General features: G+C 46.1%; 1 protein-coding gene across 2 annotated transcripts in view; it reads right to left on the minus strand.

Moving 5' to 3' along the window:
• Positions 1 to 10,391, minus strand: part of Creb5 (cAMP responsive element binding protein 5) — a 393,776-nt gene extending 383,385 nt beyond the window's left edge. Inside the window, exon 1 of one of the 2 annotated variants that reach the window (XM_051152346.1) lies at positions 9,998 to 10,391. Coding sequence is in view for 1 of the 2 variants with exons in the window: in XM_051152345.1 (XP_051008302.1) it covers positions 6,451 to 6,453 (3 nt within the window). In the remaining variant the exon portion in view is untranslated. Of the gene's footprint in view, positions 1 to 6,450; positions 8,228 to 9,997 lie in introns of those variants that run through there. The other variant, XM_051152345.1, reaches the window with a different exon arrangement.
• Positions 10,392 to 21,186: the final 10,795 nt, after the last annotated feature.

Here is a 21,186-nt window from a genome sequence, read left to right on the forward strand (position 1 = left end):
CTAACAGAAACACAGGCTCGCCACAGATGTCTCCATGCAACTTTTAGCATAGATCCCATGTTAAGAAGTTGCTCTACATTTACGCATTGTTAATCAATCCAGGTACACGTAGCCTGAAGCTAAGAAATATATAAGCACAGAAACCATTAAAGTGCACGGAAAGAGTGCGAACACAGCACAGTGTTATTATAAAGGCAAAACCAAAGGCAATGGCCAAAAACAAACAGAAGAGCCACACCTGCAGGCCACCCAGGGTTAGGCTTATATTCCTGTGAACTGGCACTCACAAACCTGAGGTCTTTTCTTATCCTGTCTACCCTTTTAAGCAATGAACAAAAATGGTTCGCCTTGCCAATCTCTCAGTTTCTCCATCAATAAAATAAGGTTAAAGCTATGCGTTCATAGCCGGGCAGTAGTGGAGCACGCCTTTAATCCCAGCACTTGGGAGGCAGATCCAGGTGGATCGCTGTGAGTTCAAGGACAGCCTGGTCTACAAAGCAATTCCAGGACACTCAAGGCTACGCAGAGAAACCCTGTCTCTGGAAGGAAAAAAAAAAAAAAAGCTATGCATTCATGATTAGAGGCCGAATTCTTCCAGTGACTTAAGGACATGTTTCAAAAGCAGGTGATTCAATAGACACAAATTTGGAAGTCGACAGCTTTGTAGCAGAGGAGGAGAGAGGGTCATGGTGAAATGACTCAGAAAGTGGGAAGTGTGGAGGTTTTCAGCAATGTGAAGGCACAGGGAAAGAGCGAGGCCTCTCCTCTTCCCTAGAAGCAATGCTGCCGTGGACTCTACAAGCCAGGCGTGTGAAGAGCTTAGGGGTCTTGCTTTTATTCTTTGCATCCTGTAGGGGAGGCAGGTACTGAGGTAGTATATCGGTATCGTACACAGGTGTAGGAATACACACGGGTAGATGTAGTCTAGAATGTTCTAGTGTTTATTGAGAAATGCCGTGTCTTAAAATATTTTCAAGGGTGACAAATAGGATGAATACCTTCAGGCCATAGGATGATATGGACACCTTGTCCTGAGCAACTTTGCTCTAGGCAGCAACACCAAGCTTATTAAATAAAGGCTCGGAGGGAAGAAACCCTAAGGGATCCAGATGTGACTACTCCAGATGTGACTACTGAAGTAAGATTTCCCCTCCCCAAACAGCTACAGGCAAGGAGCACGAGAGGCGGGAAAGCAAGCTGGCAAGATAAGCAGACTGTGGCGGTCCCGACCTTTTCCAAATGGAGGCTTTCCCATGAGGTGACACGTAAATCAAATCTTAAAGCTAAGGCACCCAGGAAGCACTGTTCTAGACAGCCATATCAGGAGCTTACATATAACAGAGCTCATGTCTGGCCCTGAGAATAATCTCTTCATTAGTCAGTCTGTAAAGTTTTCCCTCACCGTGTTTCCATTTTAATTTTTTCTGTATTTGTTTATTCGTTTATTCTGTGTATTTATGGGTATGCATATGACAGCATGCATGTAGAAATCAACCCTGACATCGCGTCTTTCCTCCTCCTACCTGCCCTCTGGGGCTTAGGCTCAGGTGGTCAGGACTGGTGGCAAGCACCTCGGCTGCCTGAGCCACCTCAATATCCGCTAGTTATGTTTTCTTAGATGTTTTTTGTAAAGTCTGATGTGCCTGGATCCACTGCTAGCTGCCCCCAAACCCTGAGTGAAAACTTCACTGCAATCTCTTTCCTTGAGTAGAATCATGGAATCTTAGAAAGGATTCCATAAAAGTCGATCAGAACCAAGGTGCTCAAGTTTCACTGCACATCAGAACTTCTTGACGGTCTTTTCAAGCACACAGAGGCCCCATCCCACTCCAAGTCAACCAAGCCAGAATATTCTAAAGGAAGCCTGTGGGTATTTTTTTTCCTAAGTGCCACACATGGTTCCCTTGGGTTGCCATGATTAAGAGACGTGCGCAGACTTGCATTGTCTGACATGGTAGTCAACTGGCCACAGGTGGCTAGTGAGTACTTTACCTGTGGCTATCCCAAATCATGATGACAAAATACATCCTAGATTTCAAAATACCAAAACAAATAAAAGAATGTAAACTATCATGCTGATGTTTTATATTGGTTATATGTTGAACTTTTAAATGATAATATTTGGGATATCTTGGGCCCAAACAGTTACTAAAATGAACTCCTGTTTCTTTTTAATATAGCTTCTCCATACTTCAAGTTACATTAGTTGCCCCTTCTGCTGGGATGTGCTGGTTTAGCCAATGGCCTTTCAGCATAAACAAGGAAACCAGTCAGATGAGGTAACACAAACCTTGGGACTTGGGAAACTGAGGCAGAAAGATCTGGAGTTGGAGGTCAACCCGAGTGTTTAATTGTGAGGGTGTCACACTTAAAAAGTTGGGTGCAACTTGAAGGGCTTTCTAGGCATAGCCATTGCCCGGGGCTATAGAGGGCACATCACTGTGGAGCCAGGAGTGAGCCATAGAACCCTTGACAGCCAATTAGCCTTTTCTATTTGGCCCCACTAATTGTTTCTTCCAAGGTTGGATACAAAAGTTGAGCTATCTATGGGAAAAGAGCCCCTCTGTGCTGTGCACGCCTTTGGGGGTGTAGCATTTTGGGACTACTCCTGAGCACAAAGCAGTCTCAAGGGATGGATACGAAAAAGACGTCTAGAAAAACATTAACTTGAAATAAATGCAAAGAATGGAGGAAGAGAACTTTTTTTGCCACACTTCAGCAGAGAAGTGACTCCAGGCCTGGGGCAGGGGGTCGGGGTGGGGGGGCTAGCTCAATGGTAAAAGGTGCATGCCTACCATTCATGGGGCTCTGGAAGAAAGAAAAGACCAGACCAGGTGAGACCACACCATCCTATTGACACTGGAGGTGGTCAGCATCCTGAGAGCCGTTTTGACTCAGAACTCTTGACACTGTTGTTTCCCACTCTGAAGAGTCATGGTGTTGCCCTTGCAGGGAAGCAGGCCGTGCTCTTCCTGACTTTCACCCAGTCACACCTCAGTGCCCTGGTGGCAATGGACTTTACTCCCGGTGCCTTCCACCCTCTGAGTTGCCAAAGTTGAAACCTGAACTTTAGAAGGCAGGTTTGCTCAGAAGAAAAAGACTCGGTTTTGATAAATTGGCACGGTCCTACCAAATAGGCCAAGTGAAAATTAAATGTCTTGCTTCTACCAGTCAGCTAATTTAAATAAAAACAAAGATTCTTGTTGTTATTATTTTCCCCCTTTTGGAAGCCGGCCGAGAGAGTTGCATAAAATTAGCCAAAATGTGTTACATCTGAGAAATCATGCCTGCAACATAGGGGCTCCTTGGTGTAATAAAAGAATCAAAGAGGCCTGGATTCTGATGTAAAATGCAGAGGGCTGGAAAGGAAAAGCTGTGGGTCAAGCCAAATGACACACACAGTACATGCATTCAAGGTTTCTGTTCAGATACTCTTGTTCCTCAATCCAGTGGCGACAGAGCTGACATCAGAGAGAGAGAGGAGTGTTCTGGAGCCCTCGAAACTATTCCTGCTGGTTACAAGTCGTCGAGTTTTGCCAGTGAAACTCAAAGAGCACGCTCCCAGACAACTCACTTTGCACAGAATAGCATTTACCTGCAAATTCACTCCTACGCTGACTAGGAAAACCTAATACGTTGCAGATGGGTGCCCAGCAAAAGCAAGCAAGTAGGAGCGAGCATGGCCCTTGCTCTGCTCAACAGAAGGACAATTGATTAACATAAACTTTAAGCCTTTCCTTGGGCCCTATCCTTAAAGACCATGGAGAGAGTAAAGAAAGTCATTGCTTCACACTGAGATACCCATTTCAACCATTTGAGTTCTGCCTAGTTTGGCTTCTTAAATGAGAGCATGAAATCTCAATAAAGTGGTTTTGTAAGGCTTAACGTCAGCATGAAGAAGACTTTAAGGTAAAAAGTAAATCAAATTAAAAGGTCAGTATTAGGGAAATCAGCATTTCTTACCTATACATATGCAAATATAGACCAGAAACGACAGTTTGTTTGGTCAAGGTGGTCAAGTTGATTTTAAGAACTTATCTCTGAAAGGCTGTCGGTGAAAAGGCTTGAAAAGACAAAGGTTTCCAAAGCCTTTGGCCCTGCTCTGCGGGTCCCTGACAAGGGCATTTAGGCAGCCAGCCTGGCAGAAAGAGACTCTGAGCCCAACCATCGAGACCTGGTTCCTGCTCTCTGGCATGGGCCTTGGACAAGCTAAGGGCTATAACGAGGTCTTGGGATCTGCTCCACTCATGGGAGAGACTGACCAGGAGACTTTCCCTAGCCCAGCATCTATACACAGCTACCAGTTTCTACCCTCCACCGCATCAAAGTCTCTAGGCTGAGTAAAAAGAACCCCTTCTTCCCTCCAGGATCAGGTCAAGTCAATTGCCAACATGGTAATTTTCTATTCTTGTTAATTTGGGGGGAAGGGGGATTAGAAATGTGAACCTTAAGGAGATAGAAGAAATCAACAGAAATATGCAATTCCAAATCAGTGCATTTATTCCTACTTCTGAGATAAAAAGAGGGAGAAGACCATACATTGAGCCTGTAGGAAAAGCAAACTGGTATCCTATGTCACATCAGAGCTCTGAGAATTCTTTGAAAGTTTCAGAGTCTTTTTTTTTTTTTTTTTTTTTTTTTTGTCCTGGTGTTTTCGGCAGTGTTATCACTGCTTGGAAACTCTTAAGAAGACTTCCCTCTTTCTAAAAATGTTCCTTTGTTGAGTTTCTCATTTGTCATTCCCAACTCTAGAACTAATGAGTATTAACTATATATTAATTGCTCTCTTTTCTTAATTACAAAATCTAATAATTATTTAGTTAAAAACATTACATGAAGTTTTTTTTTTTTTTAAGCACTAGGTTTCTTATGTGACAAAGTAGCTCATTTAATTCACAAATAACATCAGGAAGAGCATCACTGGGACCTTCCAGACTTAAACACTCAAGGCCGCTGCTCCCTCTGCATCGCCTTACCTCAATGGTCTAATTTTCTTAAGCAGAATTTGGAGAAACAGTCCTGGGTTTAATGTTTGAGCACTGATTTACAAAGCCCTCGGCTGATTCCCATAACAGAGCGACAGTCAAACTGGACAAGATAATGAATTGACTGAGATCATTGTCCAGCTTCATCCAAGAAAGCTGCCTCTAAAAAAAGATCTTAAATTGCCTTAGAAATCCAATTTGCAAGCAGCAAAAGCAGCATATAGATGGGAAACACCAGCCTTGATCACATTAATTTTATGACTAACAGCATTGCTTTGAAGAGGAAAAGAAAAGAAAAGATGGCTAAAATAAGACCAATCAAATCCTAACTCCAACCTAATAGTACAACCAGAAGAAAGCTAACGGCACAAACAAAGTTCACATCTGGGGATGCAGGGACCATCCGACTCCAGCAGAATAACTTTCAGCTACAGATGAACACTCCAATGATTATGATTTCTAAAAAAGTAACTCACAGTAGGACATCAGGAGGCTGCACATGTGACATCACTCAAGCCGCAGCGGAGAAACTGACTCGTTTTGAACATGCAGGTGTGAGAAACTGGCAAATGGTTATAATAAAAATATTCGACAACTGAAAAGCTATACAGGGAAAGTGTCTAAGACTACCATGTTTTTTTCACCACCGATTCAAAAGCTGAGACATCAAAGCAAGATATAAATAAAAGCATGCATTCCATCTTTTTTTTTTTTTTTTTTTGTAGGAACAGTCTAATAATCTGAGTGCTCAGTATAAAGTTGGTAAGTTCAAAACTGACTTCTGCCTGACAGGTAATTTATGGGTACCATTCATATACATTTTAAAAAATCTGACTTGAAGATATTCTCAATTGCGTAAATGTATTTACTCTGAGTAAAGTTGAAAATAAAAACTGATACTAAATAAGGAGTTAAGATAATAAATTTTATATTAAAATGTTATAAACAACAAAAAGTGAGAAGGCCGTGAGTTATCTTAGAATTTTAAAACTCAAGTAGAACTCATATTTAACCAATAGCATCCTTCTTTAGGGGAGCCTGCATCTGAGTTTGGATGTGGAAATGGTTTTTGTTTTGTTTGTCTTTAATCTTTAGGTTTCTCTTAAAAGAACACTGTTCTTGCTAAAACTCAAGTACTCATTAAAGAGAACATGAATGCTTTCTGAAGATAGGATCTTCACCTGAAACCTTGCTTGCTTTTCTTCATAGCCTCCCACACAGCAGTTCACAGAAATTTTTATTCCAGAAATAAAGATATCACACACACACACACACACACACACACACACACACACACACACACACACCCCTATACAAAAATCCCAGTCTTCCCAGCAGACTAACAGAAACCACATACAAATGCAAACTAAAAATCCACTTCCATGTCCTATCTGTGAAAATATAAGGTTGATCTCAACTGATGCATAGCGCTTTCTCCGTTTCACTAACAGGAGCATGCTCTTACCATGGCTCGAAGGGTAAACGCTCAGCGTGTTGCCTTCTGCGTCCCCAGATCAAAATTTCCCCTTCTTTCTTGTAACTTCTTTTAACCAGCAAGATCAGAAAGGAAACAAACCTTTGAGCACTTGCCTCAATATTTCAGACCAGGAGACTGCGAACTAGCTCTTAGTCAAAAAGAGAAAAGGCCTGGCCCTTCGAGACTGCTGTGCAACTCAAAGCTACCTCATGCAGTGTGGCACTCTCTCTCCCTCCTCCTCTAACTTTCTTTTAGTAATGAGACTAGTTTTTCCAGTAGCCCTGAACTCCTTAGATTTAACTGACATGGAAAATGTGACTAAAAACTTGTAGAACTGTCTAGCCTCCAATCCTACACAGAATAAACTTTGTTGTGTTGAAGAACACCTCTCGCAAGCAGCTACTTGCTGAGTTTCTACTCCTGCTGCGCTCTGCAGCACAGAACACCAAATAGCAGTGCGCCATCTAGTTAGCAAAGTGCAGTCTCCATGTGTGAAGGGGGGACACCTTCCAGCCCTGGGAGCTAAGCTTGTCAGGGTTCAGCCACTCTAAAGGTCCAATTGTTTATTTAAATAAAAAAAAATATCGCTACTGGGATAATCCACATCTCATGGATATGGGAAAATTTAGGTTATAATGGCACTACAAACTTTTACATCTAACTTTGATTTACAAGATAAAAGCAAGTTTTAAATTAAAAGGGCTTTCTGTTAATGGGGCTTATTATTCTGAAGACGGGACTGATTTTCTTCGAAAGTTGTCCCTGGGTGCATGCCTATTATCTTTGCTTTTCCCCTTCCACTAATGAGCGGTTATCTAAAGAGCCTGTTAATCCTCTGATGTGTGCTTCTGGTCAGAGGTAACAGTTTGAATAAAAGCACTAATCACTGATCAGTAAATCACCGATCATTAATCACGCTCTCCAGGGTCCATGACCCGGCCATTTTCCCCTTAGGTCTCTGCATCACAAACAAGAACTTTAACATTTTCAATGCCCGTGCATCGCATGGGGGGCGGGGCTATACTATTTCATCTCTAGATGCGAATAAATAATAAATACAGCCACAAACTTGAGGAAGGGGGTGTCAATCAGTCTCCAGGCACGAGTTCCACAAAGCCTGCTCTACAGCCGGAGTATGTTGGAGAAAGCAGATCTAATTATAACAAAACACGTGTCCCTCAAGAATGCTACCTATTTGAAATATAAAATGTCCTTTGCTTAGCCTCCTCCATCTCTAAATCAAAGAGCCCCCAAATCCCCTGTCCCTCAGCCAAAAAGCTTGTGCCTGTGGTTTTGTTTTTACCCCATGTCTGCTATCAGTCTTCAGTCACCCCAAAAAGTTTTCACTCCCTGCTTCCTAAACAACTCACACACAGTGGTGGTATTGCTGCGGGTGCCGTTGTAAAGGGCAACCGGGGAAGGACTCAGTTCTGTAAAATTGGGCATTTAACTTCCTCTGAAAACATAGAAACTCATGGCTCAGAAGAAGAAAGTACCCTGCGTGGCGATGCATTGTATGGTGTATTCAGCTCTAAGACACATCCCCTCGCTTTGGAAATTAAACGTCGTCTAATCTAGATTCTTTTCCGCTAAACCTTAGACAGTTCCTCCATCCTTCCCCTAGGGCCGCGGGGTTCACTGGACTCTTGCCTTTTAGCTGTGGATATGTAGCGTTCCTAAGTCAACATAGGGACACAGCATTAGCACGTAAGGCTTCAAAACCTTTCCAGGGGTTTTCTACCAAGGCTGAGCATTCTCGCCTGGAAAAGGGGTGTGTGGGAGGGGAGGAGAGGACCTGGATAGTGCCTTACGTAAATAATAGAAAAGGGCAGATTGAGCACTCCTCAGGTACAGCGCTTGTTCAGGCACCAGAAGCTCTTCAGCTCACTCCTGGGACAGCTTTCCCCCTGGGGAAAACTGTAAAAGGCGGGGGCAGGCCAAAAGATAACGAGGTGGGCGGGGGAGGGATGGAGGAGGAGGGATCAAGGGAGGGAGGGCAATAACAGTGTCCAGGGGGACACCGCAATTGCTCCGGGGGAGCACCCCCTCCCCTAGCAGAATTGCTTTGTCAGCATTCTGAGTGCCCCCACCCCAAGCCTTGAGTATCTGAAGCCCTTAATCAAACACTTACTGGCCTGCAGAATGACGTAATGGACCTGTAGCCAGCCTTTATTCTTTGACACATGTCAGGGAGAGGGAAAAATTAAAAAACCAAACAAGCTTTGCAGACACTGACAACGATGTACAAGCAGCCCACTCCAGTTCCCGGCCTTGAACCAGCAGCAGCAAGTGGGGGCGGCACTCATTCAAGGAAAGTTGAAGCTTTTACTACTAGCCACCCCCTGAAAATAAAACTATGAACTGCCCCCCAAAAGCTGAATATAGTCCCCCTGAAGTGGTGGGGAAGGGGGAGAGGGAGGGTCTGCTTGGCTCCTTCTTGTCTGGACCCTCTAAGAACTTTGTGAAAAGTTTAAGCGGTTCGGTGAAGAATCAGGCTCAAATGCAGGCTCCGTCGCCGGTGTTGAGAACTGCCTGGGAGCAACGCAAGGCGTCTTGGGCCCCAGCTGTCATTTGGTGAGGCAGCCCGGAAGAGGTAACTGAGCCAGCGCTAAGGGGATGGAGGCGGGAGGCGGCTGCAGGCGTGAAGGCGAGGGTCCTGGAACACTCTCAAGCTGGAGCGCCTGGAGCGAAAGTCAAGTATCCTCCAAGGGCAACCGCCCCTCCCCGGGCGCGCGCCCACCAGCTGCAGCCGGCAGCGGGGCTTAGTGATGGCAGCAGCCGCTTGGCACTCGGGGAGAGAGGGAGCCCCCTGTGCACTCGGCCAGCCGCCCCTGGGTGACCCGGCGTCTTTGTCGCACCGGTTGGAAGTTTGCAAACTTTCTCCGGGGGTTCCGCAGCATCACTGAGAAACTGGGGACACGGGTAGGCTCCTGATTCGTAGTCTCTGTAGCTGCCACTGCCGCTGCCGCCGCCGCTGCTGCTGCTGCTACCGCCGCCGCCGCCGCCGCCGCTTGACCACACTTCTGGAGGGTTCCGCACCTTGCCAGGGCTCTGGAGGCAAACATACACCCCCGATTCATAACTGTTCCCCGTGTCAGGGAAACTCACGCGCGCTTCCATACACGCATGCACACTGGCTCGGACACGGCTCTGCCTCCACTCAGCATCCCTCCAGACGCACGGCGCAGCAACCACCGAGACGCACTCCAGGACGGACGCGGCGTGAGGTCTCTGAGTGGCTACAGGACACAGCTCAATTCCACAGTCCACCAGCAATTGGGGCTGGACTTCCCTCTGATCCGCCAAAGTGTTTACAAACACAAATCAAGAAAGAAAGAAAGAAAGAAAAAAGCATCGCATCCTTCTACTCCTTGCCCTGTGACCTGCCCATTGGACCAAGTAACCTCGCGGCTGCAGTAAAGAACCAACCCCTGCAAACAAGGACGCTCCCGACTCGGCTCGCGCGGCAAGTGCAGCAAAAGTGGCTAAATGCAAAAGCCCCAGAAGTGGCCGCGCTGTATTTTTAGGAACTTACCAAACAAGTGTGGAGAAGGCAAGAGCCGAGCCCGGGTGAAGGGACCACGTTGGACTGAGCAAAGATTACAATACATTCTATTTAGAGTGCATTACATCACCCCCCCGGTGACGTCACGTGGGATTCCTGAACTTCTAAATCACTGCGGTCCGCTGGGGAAGGAGGGAGAGAGGGGCGGGGTCCGGAGCCGAGGGGCGGGCCCCGTCTCCGCCCCGCCCAGGCCCCTCCCCTGGAGCGGACCGGGGTGCTTCTTGGCGGCAGCGCTGGTAATCGCGCAAGCAACAGCTTGCACAGCCCAGCGCCGAGTAACACGGCTCCCCGACATTAATGGTGTGAGTCAACTTGGAAACAATCCTGATGCTTTCAAAAAGGACCACGCAGGAGACACGGACACGATCTCTCCTGCAAGAAGTGCCTGTAGGGTCAGAAAGGAGTAAGGTTTGGGGTGTGAGGAAGAGAGGTGGTAAGGATGCTAAAGGAGACAAGGAGGGACTTTTGCACTTACAAATGCAGGACGCTTCCCACTCCTCACCCTCACCCCACAAAAAATTCAGATCCGTTGCCTGCGACAGCTGTGACTTCATTGCAGTGTTCTCTGCAGGCTGGCCTCTCAGCATTATATCTACTGTCCTCCACCCCTCTCCGCACCAACCTCAAGGGCATAACTTCTTTCTTGTGCACACTCAGTAGGACTACACCCAGCCCCCAGCCTTCCCTCGTCCCGCACGGTGCATGTGCGGACCTGCAAGAGGAGAGTCTCTCCTGAAAGCGAAAGGTGAATCTCAGCCAAGAGCCAAGTGATGTGCCGGATTTAGACTCCGCGTCAGCGCCGGAAGGGCCCTGGCCATTGCTTCCGAAAGAGCCTGTTACTGGCCCAAGCTCACTGGCTGGGAAGTGGCTGAGCCAGGGCTAGAATACAGAATCTAGGGCCAGGTCTGCAGCGAGGAAGGAGAACTGACTTTTTCTGAGTGGGCCAGACGCCACCGCGATCACCTTCCTCACCTTTTGGAAACTCTCCCTTTGGGGAGATTGAAAGCCATCCTGCAACAGCTCACACTTTGCTAAATACACATCGCTTCCTTCTTCCTCGTGGGACCTTGGCACAATAAGAAAACACTAAGAGTGGGCCTGATGAGCAGGGACCACTCTATGCCATAGCTAGCCCCAGATCCCAACTGGGTTCCTTGTTAGAACCAGGGATGTTAATTCTCTTCCTTTGGGTGACTGGCAGTTAGAACTTCAGCTGAGAACTTCCTGGCTGGGAGTTGGAGCTTTGCTTAGGAACAGTTAGGCCCCCGATATCGAACAATAATGGCTCCTGACATTTATGTAACATCTGACATTTATATAGCACCTCTCATTCCAACGCATCCCAGCCGTGACTGTGCAGTCTGCCAGGGGATCATGACCAGACTGGCTAGGAATCGTAATGCTTTGCCCGAAATTGTCACATTTCTGAGCTGGTTTTGACATACTAAGTGGAAGAGTTTTCTGTTTCCTTTCTGGTCTGAAGTGTTTAGCCAGCCCACTCCTCTTCAGGGTTCCCTGAAACCACAGGGCTGACAATTGCTTTTTTTCTTCTTGCAGCCTTCCCCCCACCCCCCCCCCCCAAAAAAAACTATTCAGTGAAGTTTCTATGTGTTCTTTCCTCCATGGAGCACTGAAGGAACTGCGAAAAAAGACTCCAAGTCCTAACCTGAATCTGAACCAATAAAACCTTGACTGTGACAGCTCAATTATCCTGGCTTAGGAAAGGAAGCTATTGATAGTCCATGGAGCCAAGGCTTCTGTGCTCACATTCCAATCTCACTTAGCAGTACAGCCTTGCTCACCTAAGGCAGGGAGCAACCTCCTTCTTCTTCAGAGAAAAAAGAAGGAGCTCAAAGGAATAGAGGCAACATAACAGAGTTCAAGCCGAGAGCTGATGTCTTTCCACAGTGGACACGTAGAGACCAGAGGGATGAAGCGAATAATTAAATAAGCAAAGCCGGGATGAGCACCAAAAGAGCCACGAACCTGCAAGGAATTAAATGGTTCGGCGTGCAGCATTCTCTAAACAGAAACCTGAGCAAGTGAGCTTTAATCAAAGCACCATCCAGATTTCTTAAACGTGATGTTGGGAATATTTACAGCAACTCAAGAGTTACAGCATTTGCTTTAACAAATGTGCGTGCCTCTGGGTGAGTGTTCTGTAGGATCCACTCTTTCTATAAGTGAAAATACTGGGACTAAGGCTGTCGTTGGTGGGCATTCAGTAATGTTGGTAGTAAACTTAGCCAGTAATTGGAAAAGAGAATTCCCTATCCTTCCGGAGCCCACACTACCTTCCATGTGTAGTGTGGGCCCATGGACGGCAAGCAGCCTCTTATGCATTAGGCCCCAGCAACAGCCCTCACGTGGCTCACGTGTCTGCCTTGTGCTGGATCATCTAGTCTCATCCAAGAGTTCTCAGAACTAAAGCACCATGGAGGCAAGGGTGTAAGGATGTCTCTGGGAGTAACTCAGCAGGTGGTGGCATAGCCTATGGCTATGGGATGCCAGCACGCAACCAGGAATCCCATCTCACCTCCAGGTCTCTAGTGGGACATGTGGGAATAGGGTCCTTTACACCAAAATCAAGCAAAGATAGCTGGGGTACCACCCACCTAAAGACACCCACACATAAGCCAGCCTGGTGCTGAGAAGGCCAGACCTGTGAAGAGCGGAGTAGCATCTACACTGACAAAAACAATCCATAACTCCCTGCCAGATCAGGGGTTTCCCCTTGTTGTTGGACTAGGAAAGGATGAATCTTGGGATCAAAGTCATGGATTTACCTTTACCAAGGCCTAAAGAAATGTCACAGTTAGCAAACCAACAGCCTTGCTGGGACTTGCTGAATGCTAGGCACAAACAATCCCAAGCAGTTCAGCTAGGAGGAAAAAACTACACACACACATACACACACACACACACACACACACACACACACACACACACACACACACACACACACACACACACATGCCAGAGGTCAATATCAGGTTCTTTCTCAATTGCTGCTCACCTTAATTTTTAAGACAAGGCCTTTCAGTGTCCCCTGAAATCTGTTAATTCAGCTGGTCTGGCTCACCAGTACCCTCCAAGGATTTCCCCCTGTCCCTGCATCCCTGGTACTGGGTATTATATCCCCAGTGCAAGCTGTGCACATGGATTTTTTTTTAAAAACTGGGGTGCTCAGGTTCTCATGCTCACACAGCACTTTACCAGCTAAGCCATGCACCCCCACTCCAAGTCCCTTGGAAGAAATTCTTTGGCCCTGTGCTTTGGGTTTAGTCATCTGTCCAACTTACAATGAGTGTTTGCAAATCGTCCCAGTGCTGGGCTTTAATAATGATCCATAACAGTGGTTGGAGTTGCAGAGATAGCCCAGTGGTTAGGAACACCACCTGTTTTCCAGAGTCCCCCAGTTTGATTCCCAGCACATGTGGTGGTTTACGAGTGTCTGTAACTCTAGGGAATTCAGTGCTGTCCTTTGGCCTCCATGGACCCCAGGTGGCACACATGTGGTGCACAGGCATAGACGCAGGCCAATACTAATACACACAATACAAAGATTGAAAAATAATGATAAAGGTCTCCCTCCCTGTATCTAGATGATAGTTACCGAAATTAGGGACATTAGTTAAAGAGATCCTCACACTTTGGTAACCAAGCACTAAGCACCAGGATAACTAAGTAGTAAGCACTGTGACAGCATGTTAAAGGGAGCATCTTGGTTCTGACCTCACCAAGGGTGTCAGCTCAAAGAGCCCAGGAGTCTATATCTGTGACTTTCGTGTGAGTGTCTTGGGAACCTTCACACCTGGTGATGCTATTTTAGTGAATTCTTACATGGGAATTAGTGGGGAGGAAGTGGATACGAAACCAGGAAAAGGGCCTCCTTGCATCATGACTTTCCTCTTCATTGCAGTCTTTTTCTTGTGAATTTTGGATTTTTGTTGTCGCTGTTCTTTCTTTCCTTTTTTTTTTTTTTTTTTTTTTTTTTTTTTTTTTTTTTTTTTTTCCCCAACACAAAAAGCACGGCCAAGGACTCCTACGCTGCACATCAATACCCTGGCAGTGACCTCCTCTCACTCCAAACACATCTCAGGACATGCTTTGAGGCTTCGTTGGAGACATTTTGCCTACTTGCTTGCTGCTGCTGCTGCTGCTGCTGCTGGAGACCGGAAGCCTTGATGGTGCACAGGCTTTTCGTAGCTCTGCTAGCAATGGTGGTAGAAGGGAGGTTGCTGGAATCAACTCAGAAGTCACTCCCAGCTATGGCTCCACTTGGGAAGTCTCTATCCCTCCTAAAATGGATCATCACAGGGTGTTTTTATTATCTCTTTTGAAAGGACGTAGACTCTCAACTGACAAACTGAAGAATGCATGCAGAGCAATGTTATAGCTTGAGTCTGAAAATAGCCCCTGGAGGCACAAGTTTTAAATTAAACACTTTAACACATGGATTTATCATTTCTACTATAATGTTTTTGCTAGCTTCTTGAGAATTGCACACACACGTACAATATATTTTGATCTTATTCATGCCCATTACTCCTTCTAACTCTTCCCAGATATACTCTGTACTCCGCTCCCCCTCAAAACTGTGTATGTGTGTCCCCTTTTAGAATGCACTGAGTCCACTTTGCACTGCCCAGATAGTGATGGCTGTGGACTATTCACTGGAGCTTGGTTGTCCCACCAGAGGACACTCTGTTAGAGAAAACAGACTTCCCATCCCCAGAAGCCAAGGTCTGTCAATAATTCCTCAACTGAGGGTGGGGGCTTACGAACCCCTCTCTCCTCCATGCTAGAATGCTGACTGGCTTGATCTTTGGCAAGTCTTGGCCAAGGAACTACAGCTGCTGTGAGATCATGCGTGCAGAGGTCCTTTCATGACCAGAAGATACTGTCTGACCTGGTGCTCCCCACCCTCTGGCCCTTACAACATTTCTCTCTCCTTCTCTTTGGTGGTCTCTGAACTTTGGAAAGAGGGGTGTGGTACAGATAAGTACCCCAAAGACACTTGTTTTCTGCACTTTAACCATGTGTGAGTTTCTTGCATTAACTGCCATCTACTGCACAGTGAAACCTCTCTGATGAGACCTGAGAGTTAGGCTGATCTACAGGTATAGAAGTGCGGATTAAGAGGTCAATTTGATGCTATGTCCATTTAGCAAAATAGTAGGTGTAGGTTCACCTGTGAGGCTGTGAGCTCCACGCCATGAGTTCTTGGCCAGATTCACAGTACCAGCCCTACAGGCAGAGCCACAAACCACATTAGAATATACCCAATTATCCCACACTACTTGCGCCACAGTTGCACCCATAGATTAATTTTTAATATATTTTAATTGAAATAGAATGCATCACCACCCCCCATGCCTTTCCTCCAATCAGTCCTTCCCAGGAATCTCCCCTCCAACTCCTCCCATGTCCCTCCACTCTCATGTTGATGGCCTCTTTTTCTTTGAGTATTAATGTTACACACCACACACACACACACCACACCACACACCACACACACACTCACACACACCACACACACATATGCACACACATACATTAACATATATAGTCACCATACATACACCACACACACACACATACTCACACACACGCATGCACACACACATATACAGTACACCATACATACAACACACACACACACACACACACACACACACACAGAGATTTTAGGCAACTAATGACTCCTGGAGGAAGAAAAATGCCAGGGATGAGCTCCTTATTGGTTCTCCAAAGCAAAGCAATCATCTCTAAGAAAGCAAAGAAACAAAATTCGAACTCATAAGGATATACAGAGATAGACGGAGAGACAGAGATAGATATTCTTCTGTAGGTCACAGGGGTCACAGCCAGCAAAGACTGATGACGACCTTTCCCCCTCCGCAGCCTACAGAGCCTCCTTTGGTACTTTGAGAGCTGGCAAGCAGGGAAGCAACTTCCTGTAAGAATCAACTTGATTTCTCCACACACTCTCTAAACCAAGTGTGTAGTCTCCTCAACAACAGGGCTTTATAATCAAGTACTGGTGGGCAACCCTGAGCAATGGCCATAGCTGGTACAAACAACTTGAGAGGCAGTATGCGACACAGAACGCTGGGATTTTTACTTGGCAATTTATGGCTCTGGGGATGGGCATAAACTCCTGTGTAGGATAAGTCCTATTAAACTTTTTTATATGAACACACACACACACACACACACACACACACACACACAATTTAATAGGTGCCAGTTGAAACTAAGTGGTGGGGCCTAGCTGGAGGAACTAGGTCACTAGAAGCATTCCCTGAAAGGAAACAGTTTATCCAGCTTCTCCCTAGTCTCCTTCCTCTCTCTCTCTCTCTCCCTCCCTCTCTCTCCCTCTCTCTCTCCCTCCTCTCTGTGTATGTGTGTCTCCTCTCTCCTCTCTCTTCCTTCTTTCAACCTGCCTCTTCCTTAAAGGGCTGCCACAAGGTAAACAACTTTCCCTCCCATGTGTTGTTTCTTGTTTGCCAGAGGCAAAGCCCTGGAAGGACCCAAATTCTTAGTCTCGCTCTCTCAGGTTTCTGTCTCCCATGAGAGATGAACAGCCTCTGCTTCGTGCTCCCAACGTGGTGATGTTCTGTTACTCTAAAGCAATAGACCCAGCTGATCTTGGATTCAAGCCTCAGGAGCAGTGAGACAAAATAAGTCTTTTGTCCTCTACCTGCTGTGTCAAGCATTTGGCCATACCATCAGAAGAAGTGACTGACGTCAATAGTAACAGCCACGCTGTTGTTGCCTAAGATTTACTGTTTGCTGAGTCCTGGGCTAATGGCTACATACCTATTCACACAGATAATTCTCCCAATAAACTGTTCACATTTTGCAGTGGTGGGGAAACTGAGTCTTGGGGAGGTGGGTAGTTTGTCTAGGTCTATGGAACTGGGGTATGGGTGAGTGGAGAAAGATGCCTTGTCCCTGGTACCTGCCTCAGAGCTTGACTGGAAGCCCAAGTCAGGCTGAGAACTCCAGAAGCAGCAGAGCTGAGAACTCACCAGAGATGGGGAGTGAACTGGAAAACTGTATCAGTCTCCCCATAAATTCTGCTTGGCTAACCAAGAACCAGTCCAGACAGGACTGTCTTCATGGCCTGCCAGTGTCTGAGTCTCACAAGACTCACACTTGAGTTAAGGCTCTGTTGTGGCCATCTTGAAATCTCAATACTTTGACCTTTACTTTAAGCGTGGGCTCCGTACAGTGAGCCTGGTGAGACACAGCACACATGCATGATTAGGAGAGGTTCATACTTGGCGCATGTCTGTGTGTGCCAACCTCACGACGGCACATGGATACAAAATGCTAGGGGACACAAGATGCGTGAACTCAGTGAACTCCTGGCCTGGATGGCTAAATAGGAAAGGGAAGAAGTGACATGATGACAGTAAGAGTCTGTGCTTTCAAGACAGATATTGCTTGGGACCCACTAAAGAGACAAAGGCATCTCAAGAAACACCAATAGCTGAAGTTCAGCTTGCTTGTACTGGGCTCTGCACTGGGCATCCAGGGATGGTGCACCATGACATAGCAAGAAAGACAAAATTTGGGCAGCTTATAATTTATTTCCCTGTGGTCACATCAGGAAGTGGACAGAACCTGAGCCACAAAATGGTTGGCTTTGTTTTGTAGCGCATTTCCACCGTTTTGAGAACAATATTAAAACTGCCATTGTGCAATATAGTATAAAGGTGAACAGCAAAATTAATACTGATAGTTTAACAGTTTTACTTGTTGTTACCTCAACAACATTAAACAGCAATTAAAAATGCTAGGATAGTTAAGAGATTGGCTCTGGAAAGGAGAAACCAGCTTTCTGTTCCATAGTTGCCATGTTGTTTTCCTGGATTTTTAAAAGGGGCGCCCTGCACTTGCAGATAGCGGAGTCGAGCGTGGTGGCGCACACCTTTAATCCCAGCACTCGGGAGGCAGAGGTAGGTAGATCGCTGTGGGTTTGAGGCTAGCCTGGTCTACAAAGCGAGTCTAGGACTGCCAAGATAACATAGAGAAACCCTGTTTTGGGCGGGGGGGGGGGGGAACCATGCATCATGGTTTCTTAGTCAGTGTTCCGTTGCTGTGAAAAGACACCATGACCACAGCAACTCGTGTAAGGAAAACATTTAATGGGCACTGTCTTACAGTTCAGAGGTTTAGTCCATTGTCATCATGGTGAGAAACAGAATGGCATGCAGGCAGACATGGTGCTGGAGAAGGAGCTGAGAGTTCTACATTCAGATCCACAGGCAGCAGGAAGACATCATGAGCCACTGGACCTTGAGGCTTTTGAAACCTCAAAGCCCCCCCCCCCTCACCTCAGTGACACACTTCTTCCAACAGACCACACCTCTTAATAGCACCACTCTCTGAGGACCCAGAATTCAAATCTATGAGCCTTATAGGGGCCATTCTTGTTAAAGTCATTGTACATGGAGTGACTATAGTCTATGGTCCTCTGTTCTTTAAATGTCCCTGAACTCGATTCTTCATCTATAACACCAGCATGTACCTTTGCAAGCTATTGCAGGACCCAGTGTATCAATATATTTAGGACAATGTATGGTACATGGTACTCAATGGAAGAAGTATTTAATACCATGCTGGCTAATTTTATGTCAGCTTGACACAAGCTGTAGTCATCTGTGGGGCAAAGAAAACTTCCACAGAGAAAATGCCTCCCTATGATCAAGCTATAGGCAAGTCAGCAGGGCATTTTCTTAATTAGTGACTGACTGAAGAGGGGCCAATCATTATGGGTGGTGGCCACCCTGGGTTGGTGGTCCTGGGTTCTGTAATAAAACAGACTGGACAAGCCATGAAGAGCAAGTCACTAAGCAACAATCCTCTATGGCCTCTGCATCAGCTCCTGCCATCATGTTCCTGCCTTGACTTTCTTCTCTGATTTCCCTCTGCCATGGATTGTTATTTGGAAAAGTATGTGTAATAAGATCTATCTTCCCCAAGTTGCTATGGGTCATGTGTTTCATCACAGCAATAGTAACCTTAGTAATAGTAACTATTATGCCTTCCAAGGCTTTGGGAAGAACTAAGAAATGAGTTCTTGCTAAGCACTTACCATGCTGCCTTCCTCTTAGAACGTGCTCAGTGAGTACAGGCTATGTGGTGCTTTATGTAGGGTGCACTATTGATGTTCCGTAGGTCCAAATGATGGAATCAATCCACTGAGACCTCAAATTCAGAGTCTCAGTATGACCCACTTGTAATCGAAGGATCTGTTGCCTCCAGAAAACTAATCTGCACTGAGTTTGTGGACACCACAGCAGCTTCCTCCAAGCTGATAATCTGGCCAATGTCATCATATTTACCCTTTCAGTCTTGATAGAGAAATGCGTTTTACACAGGAGGGTGGGTAACTGTTAATTCTTGTGTCATTTAGAGCTCCAAGAGAAACTTCTGGAATGCTAACAGGGACAGCTTCAAGACCATGTGCTCTTGCATTAGTGCTCAGGGTATATGCCAACTCTGATTTTGTGATATCGATTCTCAAGAGATCAGGCCATTTGGCTCAATGTCTGCAGACCCCAGAAAGAAGGCCATCAGATGCTGATAGCCTGACCTATTCTTTTAGAACTGTTCTATCTGACATCTTATAGAATGTAATGTTTGCCCCTGAACCTGGCAGGAAACCAAAGCTTCAGTACCCCAAAGAGGATTAGAGTGTAAACACCCCCAAAAAGGTTACCTGATCATAACGGTCTCTTCCTCCTCCTCTTCCTCCTGCTCCTCCTCCTAAGAGAGGTTTGATTAAAGAGGAAACTACTCAATCTTTTACCAGCTCTGCTTTGAGATTGAGTGAGAGAGATTGACACCTGCTCTGAAGGATGACCCCTTCCCCACACATACCGACGAACAGTGCTGCGTCAGCACACTCCAAAACTTCTAGTCATTTCCTCAAGATCGATGGTAAGTGGAAAGTAAAGGTTTAACAATAATTAAGAATGTTTTATATATAGGGAGGTTCATTTAGACTAAAACATTATTGATGTCCCATAAATTAATACGGAGTGTCGTCTTCCATGAACTGATATTTCATGTGCCACCTCTCTTTATGTAGTTAACCACATGTTTAACTCATGTACTGCTGATGTGGAAGGTTAGCTCATCTCTTTAGGGTCGTTTGTAAGTACCTGATTTCAACGATCCTTGGGAATTTCAATAGCTTTTAAACCTAATGGACCCACCGTGCCTCTTCATACTTACAAGATACAGAATATTTAAAAGGTGGTAAGGTACTTGGAAACTCCTTTGAATCAGGGCTATTATTCACGGGGTTGGGGGATATAAACTCCCCCTCCCCAATGTCTTCCTCAAGCCTGCTTTTAGAATCCTCTATCCACAGCTTTCCCAACCGTGCCCTCACTTGACCCAGAGACTACAGTGTAAACAGCATGCGAGGTTGCTGTGCAGTTTAGCAAAACCATTTATTTTCTGAACTGCTGCGGCTGTTTAATGCCATGGCAAAGTCTGAGGGGGAGGAAAACCCAGTGTTATTTATGACCACAGCTCTGGGTCCTATCTGTTGTCTATATCTTATCTCTTTGAATCCCAACAACTCTGGGTGAAAGGTGCCATCTTCCTTGTTGTATTAAGGTCAGAACGGAAGCTCGGAGAAGCTAAGTCACTTGATGGGAGCCAGTAAGTAAGGCAGCCATGGCTCCAAACCTCATTCTGATCCAGAACCCCTGTTGTCCATCAACCTGCCATGATCCTTATTTTAAGGCACTGCCCCTTGCTGCTGGCCCTCCTGCCGAGTGATATTTCTTTTGTAGCCATAAGAACCCTCAATGGTGAGAAGATGCTCCTTGTGGTAATTTCCTATCAACCATTTCCCAGCAGTTGAATACCTTAGTCAGCTGATTCCCCTGTCCATTCAGGGAGGAGCAGACCTGTTGAGTGAAACACACAGGCTCCTACAGAGCAAGATCCTGGCCATCCTAGGTGACCCAGGCACAATACTACCTACTATGGTCTATTTCTTATGGGAGTGGGATGGCCATGTCCCTGACCTCCTCAAGACCCCTGAAGAAGACAAAAGCAGAGGAGGTGAAGTGCCTAGGGTGGAGCCTGGAAGGACAGACACATGCAACACTGTCGTCTCATCGCCA

Source organism: Acomys russatus, chromosome 10 (assembly GCF_903995435.1).
Source record: "Acomys russatus chromosome 10, mAcoRus1.1, whole genome shotgun sequence".
In the NCBI taxonomy this organism is placed as follows: Eukaryota; Metazoa; Chordata; class Mammalia; order Rodentia; family Muridae; genus Acomys; species Acomys russatus.